We start from the raw sequence: 18,879 nt of genomic DNA, 5'->3' as shown, positions 1-18,879 counted from the left end.
ATTTGGTTTCCACATAAGTGCAGAGACAATAGTTTTTTCTTATTCTCTGCCAACTGGGAGCCCCTGAGAGTCACATGAGTACTTAAAATTTGGTAATATAACTCTGAAACATACACTGCACACCCCCGCTGCCTCTTTGCTCAGTTGTGCCACTCTTGCCTTTTGTAATAGCGACCAGATTGGTGCCACTTATGCACCGTGCCTGCTCTCTTCAGTGATGATTTTTAAAGGTCACTGTCACAGTCTTCAAGCTTAGCAAGATGTTTACATGCAGATCTAAGAACAGGCGGGTTGTTTCCACTGCCAGTTCCAACTCTTTCCAACCTTAAAACTTCCTTGGTTTTGGCAGTCTGTCATCTGTACACAACAGATGGGTACTGCAGGATGAATATAACAATTGAGAAACATTTAATTGATATTTACCTAAGTTTTAAAATAGAAATCTTAGGAGGATACCTTTGATTCTGTGAAAGACATAGGATGAAATAGTGGTTTGTGTCCAGATATCCTAAAAATATATCTATGTATCTAAGGATATTGTAACTATAATGTCCTTTCCCTCCCAAGATGATCTACCAGATACTCCAAACTGAGCACATAGAAATATGATGAGATCAATATTTAAAGAATATGGGAATATGGGCAGGGCTGGTCACTACCTTTTCCTGGTCAGTTCTAAGTGAGCTGATACTCCAGCATTTCACTGATGTAGTCTTTGTCATGGTTGTTGTAGTTTCATGCCAGAAGAAGCTTTCTAACCTCACCACATCATATTTTCAATGCAGAACAGTGGTGCTAATCTCATTTTCAATGTCTAACCAAGTAAGTTAAATGCTATTAGAACAAGTTTGTGGAAATAATTCTGTTGTTTCAGTTGCTGAATTCATTATGATTTTGCAGCAACCATCAGCACTCACCAAGCCTTCCAAAGTATGTTTTAGCCTAATGGAATTATGAATTTGCAGTGCTATTGTAATTTCATATTGAACTTGAAAACAAATCAGTGAGAGCAGCAGAAAATAATTGCAGATGTTTTTTAATTAAGATGATTTTCTTAAATACTTAATCTGTCTGACATACACAAAGATTTCTGTGGGTAAGAGTTAGTCAGGATCTTAGACAAGTTATGAAAAATCAGGTTTTGCTAAGTGTCTGCCTGGTATAGCAGAAGCTATTTGGAAACAGAAAGTGTTCTACATTTTCCATCTCCTTGACTTCCCTGAAAGAAAGAACTGATTACAAATGGTGATTGTCACTATTCTGAGGCTGATTTTGGGCAAGTGTCATTGTCATGACATGCTTGACGAAGAGTTGCTTGTTGCCTTTCCATGAGACATCACTGACTTGCTGAAAATGCAGTAACAACTGGTAGGTAGCTCTCTTGTCTTCATTATCTAAGAGCAGTAAATTTCTAATGTAGAAATGTTGCACTTTCTAGTACTTCTTATTGAGCAGTCTTAGGTGTTTTGTTCTGGCATTGTGGATGTGGTTATCTGTGAAGGATATAGGATGTTCTGAAAGAAAGAGAAATATCTCTTTTTGAGAAATGCAGCCTTCATTTACTGAAGTGTCAGTCATCCAAAATAGACCTATTGAACATGAAAGCTGGAAGCACATCTGTTGATTTGATTCAGACTATGTCTTCCATTATTGGCACCTCATGTGTTACATGTACCTGCACAGCACTAAAAAAATGATGAACAGGAGCTGTGTTGAACTCTGCCAGTTGTTGAGTCATGCTTTCCAAAAATGTTGTTGACAAAGTAGATGTAAATTATTTTCTTTTAAGGTCCTCTGAAGATTAATTTGGGCCTTTTTTTACATTAATGCAATGGCAGATATCTCCATCCACACTATGGTAATGGAAAAGATTCACCAAATGTTACATTTTTATTAGTGCTCTCTAACCTGATTCAGCTTTGATAAGCCAGGCTACTGTGCATGGTGGTTTAGACAACTGTGCTGTTCATTGAAAATGCCAACCTTCATTATAGAGGTTGGTGAAAAGTAGCCGAAATCAGTAATTTCTTTATCTCACACTGCTGCATCTGGAAGGGAAAGCTGCTTGTGTTGTCTGAAGGAGAATTACTGCTTTTCAGTTGATACGGACTCAGAGATGGACTTGCATTCAAATGGAAAGGGATATTCATTAAGATTTAAGCACAGTTATTAGAATTTGGGATACTAGTTTCACTTTGAGTCAGTCTGTATCCCCTGGCCAGGTACATTTTTTATAATTATCTAAATATATTATCTTACAATTCAACTCATCTTTTCTACAACTTTCTCTTATCTCATTTGAACCTTTTTTGTTCTGAGAAACAGAAATTAATAAGAATGAGTGTCCTGGTTTGGGCTAGGATGAACAAATTTTTTGTTTAGTAATTTTACTTTTCAGTTAAGTCTCTTCTAAGTAACTACACTTTCTGAAATTGACAGCATGTGTTTCAATCAGTGTCTACTTCTAGTAATAGCACTCAATCTACACAGTTATTACTTGGAGAATGGTATTCAGTAGAACTTCTTATGTGCCCTAAACAAAAGGGAGGAAAAGGGGTCACACCTACAACCCTCTTGTGAGGAGGAGCAGGCCACAGATGTGACCCCAAACTGACCAAAGGATTCCATCCCACATGTGCCATATCCAATAGAAAGCTGAGGGATTGTGAGGGTCAAATTTCTTCCATGGCTGGTAATCTGGGATGACTCCTTCTGCTGTTCTGTCTTTGATCTTGAATCTGTGTGTCCTAAATCCAGTTCCCATCTGCTGCTGAATGCAGGAGTACAGTCCAGATTTTTCCAAGGGCCTGCCCTGCAGCCTCAGTGGTGACATCAGCATTACCAGTGGGGAAAACAGTCATAGTTTTGAATATATTTTTATATATTTCATTATTTTCTTTTTCATCAATGCTGTTTCATTAAAGCTGTGCAGTTTAGTTTGCAACTGTAAGTCTCTTTCCCTTATTATCTCCTTTGCCTACAGGGTGATGGAAAGGGGTTAAATATCATCTGTCATTTGTTTAATTGCTGGCATAGTATTAACCTTGCCAACGAGGATGTAGGCACACTGATGGTGACATTGGAAGCTCTGATAATTTTGAGCCTACGGAAGATAGAAGGCCAAGATATATTTTTTCAATAATACTGCCACCACTGCAATATTACTGCCTGTCATCAGGTGTGGTACAGAGAAATAAGGCACTTATTACTTGTCAGTCTAGAAGAAGAATGATATGGACAAGGACCAACAAAAGGAAGATCTGCTGCATTATCTTACCAGGCCTATCAAAATAAATTTCTTACAGCTTACCTGACTTGAAAATTTGTTTCTATAGCAATAGCTTGGCAAACTTGAGAGCAAGTAAAAATGCTTGCTCCTCAAGGTCCATGGACTGGAAAAGCTGCAAACAAATGTGGAGTGAATGTCATCTCCTTAATGACACTGCACTGTAATTTGATTAATTATAACAAATTTTTTGAAAGCACTAAAAATGTACCTATTCTCTTAGAAATTTTGTCCAGATAACCTTTTGTAATCTGATTATGTTTATAAGATTATTACAGAAATTTGAACACAGAGAAGTGTTATGTGTCCATCTTCCTATATACTACCTTTTTGAAGTTAGTGGAGGATTAGTTAATAGTACAGTGCAGTGTATACATTAATAAAATACAAAATTACATTTTTTGGACTCAGATTCTTTCAGGTCCAATTTCTAAAAGGAGTGATGTAGAAAATGGGGTGTGTAAATTTTCAATATAAAACAAGTCAGGAAAATATCATAAAAGATGTACTGGTGATAGTGGGCATCTTTTGAAGTAAAATCTTGGTAAGAGAGTATTAGACCTATACATAAGTTGACTGTTGGTGTAGGATAAATTCTAAGCAGTCAATTGGGTTTACAAGTTCCACAGAATGTAAATGTTATCTCATATTTACGTATTATTATTTTAATGACCTGCAGTGGTCAAGAAGTGGGTCACAGAACATGCTCAAGGATTAAAAAATATGATATACTGCACCAGAATGGTTCTATCTTGGGCACTGGCATTCTTGATGCAGGAAACTTCTTGATGCAAAATACTTTTTTCAACTTTTAAATTTTTCTTTGTCAAAATGTTTATAAAAAATGCAACACTGAAATGCGGGTCTAAATTAATGACTACAAATGTGTCTTGTCTTTGATTTTAACCCTTTCCATTCTTTCTGATAAAGAACTTTCAGGAAAAATAATACTCTTAGAAATTGCATGGGTGTTTTGTTATTTATCCTAGTACTACCCCTCCATAACAGTCCTTTAAGATGCTGAAATGTGCAAAGTATATGCATTATATTGATAAATATTCATTTGCTCTTATTACTATCTTTGAAGTGGCAAATCTTTGAAACATTTATAACAATGCCAGGGAAATTTCCTGAGAATTTCCGGGGAAATAATAATACTAGGCATTCATTTTATACTGGCAATAGTTGTTGGCAATGTGAAATATAAATATAAATTCTCTTGTCTGTACAGATTACATAAGATTCTTTCATAGTTGCTTCTTTTTTCCTAAATAAGTGGTCCAGTATTTCCTTTTTACTATGAAAGTATTTTTTCAACACAGCTTCTAGATGTGTCTTTGCTACAAAACTGTTAGGAATCCTTTAGCAGTGAAATGGCAGATAGATTTAGAAATATGTTTACACCAGTAAAAACTATTAGTTGGTGCTTTTAAATATTTTATGGCAAATTTAATTCCCATTTTACTGATGGAAGGCACTTGAATGATTTAAATTGTTTGCATAACCTTGCCATCTGTAGCACATTAAGTGTGTTTTATGTATGTTCCAGTAGTCATTTTCTATTAATGTAAAGATACAGAAATTTACCATATGCAGGCTCAAGCAGAATGAGGCAGCTGTGTGGGGGGTTGTAAAGGATTTCAAGTTCAGATTTTAGTGTATTATTTATTTTAATCGATGTTTTATCTTTTTCTCTGTTCATATTGCAATTTGATTTATTACTTTTTACAAGAAAGTATACAGCAAAATTTTGCTGTGACAACCAAATTGGGTTGCTGAGACATATCACATAAACAATATAAGAAGAGTTGGACCAGATGATCCTTGGTGTCCCTTCCAGTCTGACATTCTATGATTCCATGGTACATTAAAAAAACAAACCAAATCTGCACTTTGAAATTAACTACTTGGTACAAGCAAAGGACAGGACCAAAATAAGGATAGCGGTCTAGACACAGAGAAATAGATTAATGTATTTGGATTTTGCATATTTTATACAGATGAACATATATGAATAGATAATATGAATTTTAAACTGCAGGTATACATCCTGAAGACTTGAAGTTTTCCTTATTTGTGGAATTAAAGAGTTCATAATATGAAGAGTGTCTGAAATGTCTCTTTCTGAAGCTTCTCTTTTTTGGGTTAGTTCACAGGTCAAACAATGGTGCAGCCTATGTTCACATAACTGTAAATCATGAGTAAGCATCTTATACTTGTTAGAAAAAGATCTCTAATGTGTAATGCTCATAATTATTTTTGTCTGGTTTTTATTTTGTTGTGGGTTTTTGTTTGTTTGCTTTCTAGGATACTGTTGGAATCCATATTCCAATCACTAATCCTTCAGATGAAATTCTTCATCTGAGTGTGGAGCTGGACAATCAGTCACTTTATGGACAAAAGTCTTTCACTCTTGGGCCTAAGGAAAAAATTTTATATCAAGTACGGTTTTCTCCAGCTGTTGTTGGCACTTCAGATGGAAGGTGAGTTGCAAAGTTTTTAAGCTTGTTGTGGCTCTTGTACTAGTAAGTGAACTACTTACATTGACACCTTGGTCCCTTGGTGTAAATATATCCCTAAAACAACCCTCAAAAGATAACAAGTGGAACTGAAAAAAATTCAGATTGGCTTTAAATATATTGGATCCCAAACAACAGCATTCCTCTGAGAAAAAAACCTGACTGACAGGAAGTAGAATATAGTCATTGAGTCACAGAATGGTTTGGGATTGAAGGCAACTTAAAGATCATCTCCTTTCAACCCCCCTACCAAGGACAGGTACTCTTCCTATTAGACCAGGTTGTGCAAAGCACCATCATATCTGCCCCTAGTTATTGTTTTTTTGCTGGCGCTAGACTTGGCTGTAGTGGCAACGAGATGGTAGAGTTCACTATTTTGTGTGGAAGAAGTAGAGAAGTAAGCAAGACTGCAACCCTGGACTTCATGAATGCAAAGTCCAGCCTCTTCAAAGATCTGCTTGGTCGAATACCATGGGTTGGGGCTCTGGAAGGTGTAGGTGCCCATGAGAGCTGGACAACTTTTAAGCACTACTTGCTCCAGTCTTGAGACTGGTGAATCCCAGTGAGGAAGAAATCAAGCAGAGGATGTAGGAGACCTGCATAGATGTGTAAGGGTGTTCTGGAAAAAAAAAAAGGGGGGAAGAAAGAAATTTACAGAAATTGGAAAGCAGGACTTGCCACTTGAGAGGAATATAGGAACATAGTCAGAGAATGTAGCAATGCAATGAGGGAAGCTAAGGCCCACCTGGACCTAAAGCTGATGAGGAACACCAAGGACAACAAGGGGGGTTTCTTTTTCTTCTAGTACATCAATTTTAAAAAAAGAAAGAATAGGGAAAATGTAGGCCTGCTGATGAATGAGGTGGGTGTGCTAGTGCCTAAAGACACAGGAAAGTTGGAGTTATTGATTGCCTTCTTTGCTTCAGTCTTCACTGCAAAAGCTCTTGAATCCCAAACCCTGAAGGTAAGAGATAAGGAGGAGGGCTAATGTCACTCCAGTCTTCAAAAAGGTCAAGGAGAACCTGAGAACTACAGGACAGTAGTTCTCTGTACACCTCTGTCCCTGGTAAGGTGTTGGAAAAAAATGTCCTGGATATCATCACAAAATATGTGAAAGCAAAGCATGTCACTGGGAGAAGTCAGCATGGATTCACCCAAGGGAAATCATGCTTGACCAACCTGATTGCTGTCTATGATGTCATTACTGGCTAGATACATGAGGGTTTAGCTTGACTTCAGCAAGCCTTTTGGTACTGTCATAACATCCTCATTAGGAAACTTGGGAAGTGTCGGCTAGATAAGTGGACACTGAGGTAGACTGAGAGCTGGCAGTGTGATAGAACTCAAAGGGTGGTGATCCATGGAGCAGGGTTGAGTTGGACACCTGTAATCAGTAGCATGGCCCAGGAGTCAACACTTGGTCTGGTCTTGTTCAACATGTTCATCAATGACCTGGATGAAGGGACAGAGTGTATCCTCAGCAAGTTCTCTGATGATACAAAACTGGGAAGGTTGTATGACACTCCGGAGGGCTCTGCTGCCATCCAGTGTGATCTGGACAGGCTGGAGAGCTGAGCAGAGAAGAACCTACTGAGGTTCAACAATAGCAAGTATAGGTCCTGCATCTGGGGAGGAAGCGCCACCAATATAAGTTTGGGGTGGACCTGTGGAAAGCAGTTCAGAGGACAACAATCTGGGAGTCCTGGTAGGACCCATGAGCCAGAAATGTGCCTTTGTTTCCAAAAAGGCCAATGGAATTCTAGGATTTCATAAAGAAGAGTGTGGCCACCAGGTTGAGGGAGGCCATTCTCCCACTCTACTCTGCTCTGGTTAGGCCACAGCTGGAATACTGCAGCCAATTTTGGATTCCCCAGTTCAAGAGAGACAGGGAACTACAGGAGAGAGTCCAGAAGAGGGTGATGAAGATGATTAGGGGATTGGAGAATCTTTCTCATGAGGAATGGCTGAGAGAACTGGGACTCTTGCCTGGAGAAGAGAAGGATAAAGGGAGGTCTTGTTAATATCTACAATTAGATAAAAGGTGGGTGCAAGGAAGATGGAACCAGACTCTTAGTAGTTCCCAGAGACAGGACAAGGGGCAATAGGCACAAGCTGGAACATAACAAGATCTATTTAAATATATGAAAAATATAAGAAAAGAACTTCTTAGCTGTGGGGGTGACAAGGCACTGGAACAGGCTGCCCAAGCAGGTTTTGGAGTCCCCTTCTCCGGAAATAGTCAAAACCCACCTGGATGCAGTCCTGTGTAATGTGCTCTAGGTGATCCTGCTTTAGTGGGAAAATTGAACCAGATGATCTCACAGGTCCCTTCCAACTTGACAATTCTGTGATCCAATTTCACTCGAATTCAGTGAACGATGTTTTAATAATCTACTTGGTATTAGGAATCCCCTCTGAAAACGTCACATGAATAGTTAGTTTTTAATTTTTTAAGTTCCTTGAAGGGAATAACATGATTATGATTTTCTTCTGAGATGGAACCATACTATAACAACATAACTAAGACCAGGTGAAGAACCCTTTAACAGCATTCACATAAATCTGGTCAACGTCAGATTCATCCATCAATTGACAATAATCTACTAAATAAATATGGAGAAGTTTTAAATTACAACTATTTCATCACATTTGAAATTCCAATGAACCCATGTAAATTTGGTAATTATCAATACAAAGACAGGTGACCTCTCAGTCCTAGTTTCAGCTAAGCCAGTTCAGCAAGTAGCTGAAGTGCAGAATTGCAAAGCTTATTTTCCTGGATTTTGGTTAGCAAAGCATTATTTAATTGATTAAAAAGCCAATTCTTTGTTTTTTAATCATAAAAACTGACTGGCAAAAATATGTGAAGGAGGGTGGGGTAGTAGTTCATGTGGAGGCCAGAAACAGATGATCTATGTTAACAGACCAAATATTTACAAAGCCAAACTCCATGCGTATCAAAGTTTTATTATACTTGCTCATACTGATTTTGCAAAGACCAGAACAATGGAAGGTATTATTTTATAATGAAGCTTTGAAAAAATAGTGCTTTATAAAAATTAGTAGTTATCCATGGAAATTCATTGAAATTACATATTCTGAAGCTGTGAATGAAAATAGAGCTTATTTTTTTACACCAGAGTATTTCTGGAATTTTTCCAGCGCAGAATTTCAAGGTAGTAATATAGAGATTTGTTTAACTGGCAGACCTTTGGTCCCAGCCAACTGATAGCCTGGGACTTAGAGGAATGTATGGTAAAATGACATAAACCACACCTTTATAACTCTGCAGTAGAAAGCTGTCTAATAGCTGCTTTAAATTGCAATAGTTTCCAAGGACTACAATTACAGGTGAGCAGAGGTACTTCCACATTACATCTGCAGTATTATCCTTTTTTTCTGAAGCCATACTGTATTTCTTTTGCTATGGTAGCAGCTGGGAAGACATGTTATAAAAGCATTTGTGACAGCTGCACCTTTTCAAATGGATGATTCTTTCCTAAACTGTTTTATGCTCACTTTAAAGGCTCTGTTAGCACAAACAGTATGGAGCCAGAAAGTCATGGAATAGACATAGTTATCTATCATTTAGAGCAAGAACTGGTGCTTAGTGAGTCACGGGTTTGCACAGTGCATTTCATGTAAATTTTTATGTGCTTACAGTGCCTTGGTTCAATGTTTGCTACTCAAAACAAACAAACAAACAAGAAATAGAAAAAGAAATCTTCAGCTGGAAAGGGATGTGTTAGAATATCTGCTACAGAAGTAAACTACTGTACATATCTCACCTAGTAGCAAGCAATTTTCAATCATGAAAACATTTGATTGTATATCAGAAAAATATATGGAATATTCCTTTGAAGCATATCTCTTTTTCTTGCTCATATAAATGTGTCTATATCTGTTCCTCAGTTTTCATCACTGGATTTGAAAATACTTTCCTTTTTAAAATCAGTAAATACTATTTCTGTTTCTTTGTCCTTTGAGTTCCAAATGGCTGGAAAGAAAATACTGTGACATTGAAATGGAAATAAAACTTACTCTTGTAAGTTAGCAGTTGAAATGCTTTTGAGTTTTATTTTAGAAAAAGAAAAAAGGTTACAAAAATCCATAGAAACCTAACAACAACAACAAAAGAAAACCAAAAGCCAGCAAACAACTTGTTAAGTAAAAAAAATTAAGAAAGATGAAAAAAAGGTTTTGTTGCATTAGGAACTGTATGTATTATTAGTTTTATAGATGAACTCTGATACCAGCAAGAACTGTTATGGGGAACCTGTGAGCTAATTAAAGAATCTGCAGCATTGAGCTCATTAGGTTTTTCCTGAATTTTAATCTGTAAATTGTTTGGTTTGTGCACAAAAACTGCCTCATATTGAGCTTGTGTTTCTGTTTTTAGTATCATATTCCTGTCAGAAATGGTTGAAGAGTTTTGGTATGCACTGGAGTTGATTGTAGAGAAACCATGGACAACTCGTCTACCTGAAATAGCATGTGAGCTTGGAAAGTAAGTATGTAGTCCATAGCACTTAGCTTGGCCACTGGTTTGAAATATGGAAAACATAAGGAGTTTACATTGAAAAGGCAGAATAGTGCTGAATATGTACTATGGCAGTCTGCAGTTCATTTTCATGGATATATGTATGGATAGGTGGAGTTTTCCTTGCAGAAAAATAATTGAAATGGAATTGTAGCCCATACATTGCCTTCCACTGAAGTCTTTATCTAGAAATCACTCTGGAAATACTACAGAATGTAATCATCAAGATCTATAACACCAAGTTATTTAGGTTTGTTTATGTTCTGGTTATTTTTCTGAACTAGGAATATATCTGGGACTCTTACTTCACAAATGCTGGTATAGTGTAATCAATTTCTTTTAACTTCTCAGGAAATTGTGAAGTAATACACCTTCTGTCCTGCAGATCCTGGGGGTAAATGTGGTTTGGAACACTGCAAGTGTTACAAAAATTACCTACTTTGAGCAGACAGAGGAGTGAAACCAAATTTTGTCTTCCTATTTTGATAGCATCGTTTTAAGTTCTGACTTTCAAGGCACAAATAAAAAGTTTTAAGATAAGACTTTTAAGAATGCCAAAATTTCAGTAGTGCTCTTCCACCTCTTGGTTCTACTTAGTAGGTTCTGTGGCCACATGGCTCTTCTGGATGCTAAATTTCACTCACTTCAATATATTTTAGCTTAGACCATATATATTACAGACTGAGCAAATAAAAGTTGTTAGAGAAAACATGAGATTTTACCTGATTAATTTTAAATTTTTTTTTTTTAGTGAATATATTCTGCTGTTCATATATGATGCATAGAGCAGAGTTAAATGCAATGCCTTTGTGGCTATGTTTTCTAAGAAATTCAGTACTGCTGTGTTTTTACTTTAAATTTCTGGGCTGACAGGAGCAAAACCTGTTGTTTTTCTCTACTGTCTAGGCTGATGCTTGGAAATTAGAAACAACTTTAAACGTTTTCATTCAGACTCTTTGGAACTTGTAATTTTCTCTCTCAGGCATTGCCTGTGAACTGCATGCAAAAGTGGTCTGGCTGAGAATAGCAAGTTATGCTTGCCTACTGCAATTAAAATATATGTTGAAAAGAATTATGTCCATTAGCTATAACATTTGGCTGTGAAAACAATTGTCTCAGATTCATTGAATTCCAAGGTTTTTTTTTTCAAATGAGATTTCTTTTCTGTTTACATGTAGAAGCATGTTGTAATTCCTATGCATAAGTACATGAACTCATCTATCTATATCTGCCATGGGCAGATAGTGGCTGAAGACCTACTATTTAGTTTAACTATTAGCAATAGCAGGAATAATAATAATGTATAACAGGGAATTAAGAGTAATCTCATATATACTTATTTAAACAGTATAACAAAATTGACAAAAAAGCCTTTTCTGCTTGCTTTATCTACCATATTTTTGGTTTAATAAAGTTGTCAGCTTTTAATTCAGTTATTTCCTTCAGCACACTCTTCTTCCAAGAAATTTGTTTATGTTGTTGTTTATCCTAAACATTATTTGTTTATCCACATAATGTCCTCTTCTTGAAATGTAAAATTTGGACAACGGCCGTCCACAATGGCGTTTGAGTTACAGTTACATTAATGAGAATTGCTCTATTAGATGGACAAATAAGATAGGCTTACTCCCAGTAAGTAGGCTGTGCTAATGTATCCTGAATATGTGAAGGAAATGCAGGTAGACATTTGTGTGTTGTTTAAGAAAGGTATCAATTTGCTTTGTTTTGAATGGGTCTTCTTCCTTTTTATGTTCCCAGAAATGTGGACTATAAATGTCATTAAATGTTTGAAGCATTTGTGGTTGATGAAGCTTTGTAGTTTTTTAAGAGATTAACTTCCTTTCTGCTACCTTTCCCTTGAATATGGAAGAAGTATTATCCTATGTGTTCTCTGCATTCTTTTGCTGTCTGTCTGAAAAAAATAAGAATATGTGTCCTTGAAACGTCACTTAGAACTGGACTAAGAACCAAGAACACATTGGTACACTTAGGATAAATTTCTAACCAATTCTTGAAGGTGAAAAGAACAAATTCTAACAGTTTATCTTTTAATGCTTTTTTCAGATACTCTTACATTCAGTGTTTATCACAGTCAGAACTACTTTTTGTTTCTGTCAAGACATTCTTTACTGTATGCATCTGAGCAAGTAAACCTTCTCCTTCGTATACTCCATCTTCGTTTATGCATCTTTGTTATGAGCTCCACAGCAGAGTCATTAAAGATGAGCAGCCAAGTGATGTTCACAGAGGTCTTGAATTTACTGTCACATATAACAACTTTTTCTAGCATAACCACAGTGGTCAGTTTCTATGGGGTGGGGATTCCTTAGTGGATTTTTGTCTCTTGAAGAACCTCTGAAAGATAAGTAGTTGCTTAGTGAAATTTCAGATGTTCCAACATAGGGTTCCCTTTGACAAAGTTTTATGTATGAAACACACTAGAAAAAAAGTAAAGACTATAGCTGTCAACTGTGAAAAACTGGAGTTTCCTGATATTTTTCTACTCTCTGCTGCTAAGACCTTAGTGATGCAATGTTTTGACAGTGCTAACTTGACACACTAGTGACAAATAATTCTACCACTCAGCTTTTGGGGATTTACGTCACTGCATATGTTGAAAGGAAAACTGCTGCACACAGGTTTTAGGACCTGAAGTTACAGTTGTAAAGCTTGACTGAAATACTTCTGAAAGTTTCTTTTTATATTTTCTTTTTCCTTACCGATTTAGCTATGATTAAGTGACTAATTTTTTCCAGAGGATAAATATGTGAAGCAATCTGGCAGTTGACCTGCTATAGCTTTGACTAGAGGGAATATCTATTAGGCAGATAAATTACAGTGAAACCAATATATGCATCTATGTTTTCAAACTTTTCTTACTTACTATTTTCACTGATTCACCTTGAATCTCTTTTCTGTCACCCTTGGTGTAATAATGAGAATGTGATTTATGGTCACATATCTTTGTTAAAGGCAAATAATATACTATTTTTAACAGAATAGGCAATTTTTTTTGAGTCTTAAAAATTCTTTTGAAAACTACTCTCTCTTGAAGGTATCTTTTGTTTGTTTATTCATTAATTAGAAAAAAAGAGGACAGTCAGTTAAGTAGAGTGCTATCTGATTTAAAGCATAACATTTAGGCAATCAGCATACTCCAATCTTTGTTCTGGAACAGCCACAATACTCATTAAAATACATAATCTATATTTGCAACATAATGATGTACCATTATACTATAATGAGCAATGCAACAATTGTATAATATAAAACAGATTTTGAGTTTATGGAAAGGAATAAAGATGAAGGAAGCAGGAAGAAGCTCGATGGAAATAGCCAGTGTGGAACAGTAGGTTCAAGAAGAATGGTTGCCTAGTGGCACTAAATCAAAAGTTATTGGCAGCACCATGTAATTGCAAGCTTTTACTGTAAACCATTGCTTAGACAAAAAAGGAGTTACAGATATAATTTATCTGTTTACCTTCAATTTATGTTTACTGCTTTTCCTGCGGCAGACTATGAGTCCATGGAGAGACTACTATGTGATATGCTTAAAATTATTTTACTTTTAGGAACCAAATTTTTGTTGGCCTTGGCACTCTGAATTACTTATTTGACTAAAATGTTTTATTCCAAAGTTAAATCTGCAGAAAGTAGGGAAAGAAAAGCAAGACATTAATCTTCAGATTGGAACTTAGGAATAAACATGAAGCTGTGGTATTGAAGACACTAAGATTCATTTTTGTATCCTCCTATCTAAAAGTTAGGCATTAAGTCTTGGTTCTTTCTGTAAGCAATGAAAGGTGATTCAGCATCTTTAGTGATTTGCAGCAGGACCAATGCTCCCTGAAAATGTTTCTCTCCTTGTTGAGTACTGGGGGAGCTAGACAGTCCTCTTAATATAAACTAACTTCCTGGCAACTGAAATAGAGCAAGTCAAATTCTGCCCTTACAGATTTCTACCAGTTTTTATCATTAATAATATTAACTAATTATGCTAAATATGTATGTCCCTTTACTAGTGGAAAAATATTCATGCAATAAAATACAATTTTATTTTTAAAAGTGCAAACAAATACTGAGTAATGAAATGCAATGGAAGAAACTTTATAACTAATAGTCATTGCATATACATATCTTTTCCAGATGGGCTCATCTATACATACCTCTCTCTAATCCTACACATGAAACTCTGGAGCTAGAAGTTGTCAACAGCAATCCTAGCAATTTTTCAACTGAGATTGATCCAGAACACCCTGTAAGTAACATTTCTGTGCTTTCACAAAAGTGATGAAAGAGCCTTCTTTTCAAAACATACTGAATTGTGTATTGTACTGTGGGTTCAGAATACATGATGTAGTCTCAAGGATTAGAATCATAGAATCATAGAATCATAGAATACGCTGGGTTGGAAGGGACCTCAGAGATCATCGAGTCCAACCCTTGATCCACTCCCGCTGCAGTTACCAGCCCATGGCACTGAGTGCCACATCCAGACTCTTTTTAAATATCTCCAGGGACGAAGAGGCATTATAACTATGTAGTCTAGAGATTTTATAGCTTAAGGATGAACACAATTAAACTTTCAAAACAATTCAAGCAGAAGTGTGTTTATTGCTGGGACTGCTTTGAGGAATGGTTTTGAGGACTGCAGTGTTGGTTGCAAATAATATTCAGGAGATATTAGAAGGACAACTTGTAAACAAAACAGCCATATTAGAAGCTTCACAAGTGTGTAAGAATCATCAGGATAACCAGGTAAATATTTAGGTAAATAGGTAAAATATTGATGTAAGTATATAAGAATATCTCATAGTCATAGCAGTTATAACCATCTTGCAGGGTCTCAATATTCTGAAAAATATTTGTTGACCATTGATTTCTAGTTTATAGTACAGGTCCTATAAAGACCTGTTATTAAAATTACAGGTTATTTATAGTACAGGTCCTATAAAGACCTGTTATTAAAAATTAATGCTATTAAATATGTGTTGGGTTTATAATGAGGAGATGAGAAAATGGAAGACAGATATGTGGAAACCCTGGTGCAAGGGGTTAGGAATGTGATTAGAACATTTAATGAAAAAGAAGAAAATTAAGAAACCTGTTGCAAACAGGAAAGAAATGGCAATTGCACCTTTTCTAGGCATGAGGAAGATCATACAGGCAAAACATACAGCAGAGCTGGGGTTTTTTATGTGCAAACTGGTGTAAGGGTCAGAGGGAGAGGAGAAGAATATTGTAATAAGACCCTAAAATAAAGCTGATAAGATAGAAAATTGATTGTATGGAGAAAACAGAGGAACACTATAAAGTCACAATATATCCAGTTTTGTCTTTCAGAAACTCAGCCTCAAATGTAGACTGTTAGGTTACATGTTTCTAATCAACACAGCTAAAGGAGATCACTCTTATTTATTTGACTGCCCTGTATTTTGTACACATAGTACTACATTAACTGGAAAGTATGAAATGTGTTTATTTTAGTCTGTCTTTTGTGTCATGCATATCAGTATATTTTTATTCATCACGTGTAAAAAAATTGACAAGTGCTGTTATTAATAATTCCATCAATTGGTAGTTGAATAGGAGCTGAGAAGCATTATGGATGCAAACTACATTGATCACCTACGTGTGTTATATATGATATGCTTAGGTCATTGGCACAGAAGTGGATTAAATGTAATTATAGTGATTTTTGGCTCATGCAGGTTGCATGTTACCATGCCCAAGAAATTAAAAATAAAATCATCTTCTTTCAGCTTTTCTAATTTATCGCCAGAGATCCGCATATCACCAGTAACTGCATTATATTGCTTATGAAACATTCAACACTAACTGCAGTCATTTTATTTCTTTTCTTTCTTTCTTCTTAATAGTATATTCAGTCCTGCATATCCTTTTTGCATTGAATTTTGAAATGGTGTTTGTGAATTGCAGTAGTTCTTCCAGTTAAAGGGTAGCTTTGGTGAAACTGCTATAAGCAACTACCTAATATTTATTTCATAAAACTGTTCCTTTTTGAACTTGTTTCTTCCATTGCAGCCCCATGCTTGGAAAGATAATATGATTTCCTTCCCAGTTTTGATGACAAAAGCAGGGAGTACTGTTTAAGTAACTTCTCTTGAATATGTTGCATCCTAGGTTCATTGCCTACGTACAGCACTGTATTCAACTTCCAGAAGCTTACTGTTTGTTCTTATAAACTGTAGCCTGTATTTCAGGTATTAGTTTCAGTTAATGCATATTTTAATGTCCTTGCTATATGTGAAAGAAGTTAGCCATCTTAATTATTCTAGTTAATTTTTCTTAATTATTCTTTAAAGCAAATAATGGTTTCTTGGTAGCAGAAAAAATTCTGATTTGAGAGATCCTCAGATGAAATACAACAATAAAGAGCAAACTATAAGAACAATAGATTAAAGAAGGGACTGTCTATTTAAGATAGGTAATACTGAAAGAGAACTAGTAATAGTTTCAGAATTCTGCAAATTCTAAATCAGTAGTTTTAATATTTTGTATAGATAATCCGTATTTGGTTTTATGCCACCTAAGATATGGAACTGTTGAAGATAGTTGTGTTCTCAGTAAGGGAATATCTCAAATGGATCTCATCGGTGATAAAGTTACGTTAGATAAAATACACTCAACAGAAATCTCAGAGAAAAATCTGTATTCCCTAGAGATTAGTTGCCAAAAATATTAACCAACATTTTTACTAACATTTGAGATTTAAAAAAAATGCAAACATAGTATTTATCATACTTCCGTGTGTGTGGAAGTTAGTTCCAGTTTCAGTTCACAACAGTATTCATTACTGAAGTTCCTCAAGGGATCTGATTCAACTTCAGGTACAGACATCATTAATAATGGGCTTTCCTCAGGTCCAGTTGAATTACGCTTAAGTATTCCAGAACTTGTGTATGCTTAATAAAGTCTAAATGAAATGCAAAGACTTTAAATCTCTTGTCAGCTTTATGTAAATTAGAAGCAGATCCATTAACTTCTTTGTAAACTGATGAAAATAGGATAAGTATATGTGTCTTGTTAGCAGCTTTGCAATTATAGCCTAAAACATCTTTAAATGAAATATTCCATTTTGATTTTTGTTCAGGATTTTGATAGAAGTTTTCAAGGATTTTCTGCAATGTGATGTGGATTTCCATATTTTTTTCTTTTTTAAGAAGTGGTGTCTTATTTTTTTCCCTTCTCTTCAACCTTACACTGTATGGATTAATTTAACATTTTTACAAATGCTGCCAAATTCTCTAGAAGCTGGAACAGAAGTGAACTCCCATAAATTTGCTGCAATATTCCTAATTTGTTCTTCGTTAGCATATTGAGCATTATGAGTTCTTGGAGGAAACAGTCATTGGAATGTTAAGTTTTCTGTTTCTTTCCTAACCAAAGCTTGCTTTACCTCTACTAGAGAAGTATTCATGCCCAGCCATTAACAGGAGAAAATTCTCAATCATCAGTCATGCTGTACTTCCATTTCCTTCTTTCCCTCTACATAAAGACAGGGACAATTTCCACATGTATGAGCATTATATCTACACACACACATATATTTATCATGTAACTTCGATGTACAAAAAAATGTAGTAAATGGGATTACCTATGTTTTCAAAAGGGAACATGCTCTCACTGCAAATCTTCAGTTTACTATTCTGGCTTATAACTAGCCTAAACCTTTTTCATGAAGCTGTATTCCATCCTGATCAGCTAGGAAACATGTTTTTTTATTGATGAAAGATAATTTAATAAAGGAGCACTGGCAGAGAGGAGTGCATTCTCAAGGTCTCTGTGTGCAAGTTTCATTACTTTGTTAATGGCCAAGAGCACTGTTTTGTACAGTGTAGAGAATGAACTTTCAGATTTAATGAAAAATTTTTTACTTCTTTCTTATATTTATAATAGGGATAATGCATTTGTAGTTGCTCAGTCTTCTTCAGACTCCATTTCAGTATTTGTACAGTTGTAGCTGAGACCTGATGAAGAGCAATGATGGAGTCCCCATTCACATGAGTATCCTGGAAGACACCTGTTTGTATAAACAAGTGGAAAGGCAGGGGATGGGTTAGCTTCAGTGTATTTTATTGTATGGTATGTCAAAGTATTTTGTATAACTTGCTTGAACACGTTGTTAGCATTATTTCTCAATTCTATTTCTTCAGGTAATTTAGTCTTCAGTTTTCAGTAGAAAGTAAGTTCTTTTTTTCATCCAGCTCTGTATTTCAAACAGATTATTTTCTGGATACATTAGAACATCATATTGCATAATATAAAATGATTTTTAAAAAACAGACCCATAATATAAAAAAAAAAATAATCTTTTCTGCTTTCAGAACAGGCAGTCTGCTAGATTATCATAACTCCGTGTTGATTATTCAGATTCATTGTGGCATTGCATTTTCTGTTTAATGATAACATGTCAAATAATGCTTAGTGAAAATAGAATACCAGTCTGTTTTCACCTTTATGTGACAACTATTATTCTAAATACTGTGGATCTCTTTAGTGAAATTATTAAA

The 18,879-nt window shown here is 35.5% G+C and overlaps 1 protein-coding gene across 2 annotated transcripts in view; it reads left to right on the top strand.

Annotated features, from left to right (window-relative positions):
* The window catches only part of CFAP47 (cilia and flagella associated protein 47), a 295,430-nt gene that overhangs the window by 200,961 nt on the left and 75,590 nt on the right, over window positions 1–18,879 (top strand). For both annotated transcript variants that reach the window (XM_071750490.1, XM_071750482.1), the window contains exons 52-54: window positions 5,594–5,769; window positions 10,205–10,312; window positions 14,492–14,603. In XM_071750490.1, coding sequence (XP_071606591.1) covers window positions 5,594–5,769; window positions 10,205–10,312; window positions 14,492–14,603 — 396 coding nt within the window. The remainder of the gene's footprint in view (window positions 1–5,593; window positions 5,770–10,204; window positions 10,313–14,491; window positions 14,604–18,879) is intronic.

This window comes from Heliangelus exortis, chromosome 1 (assembly GCF_036169615.1).
Source record: "Heliangelus exortis chromosome 1, bHelExo1.hap1, whole genome shotgun sequence".
Taxonomy (NCBI): Eukaryota; Metazoa; Chordata; class Aves; order Apodiformes; family Trochilidae; genus Heliangelus; species Heliangelus exortis.
This window is presented reverse-complemented; position numbering and strand designations above follow the sequence as displayed.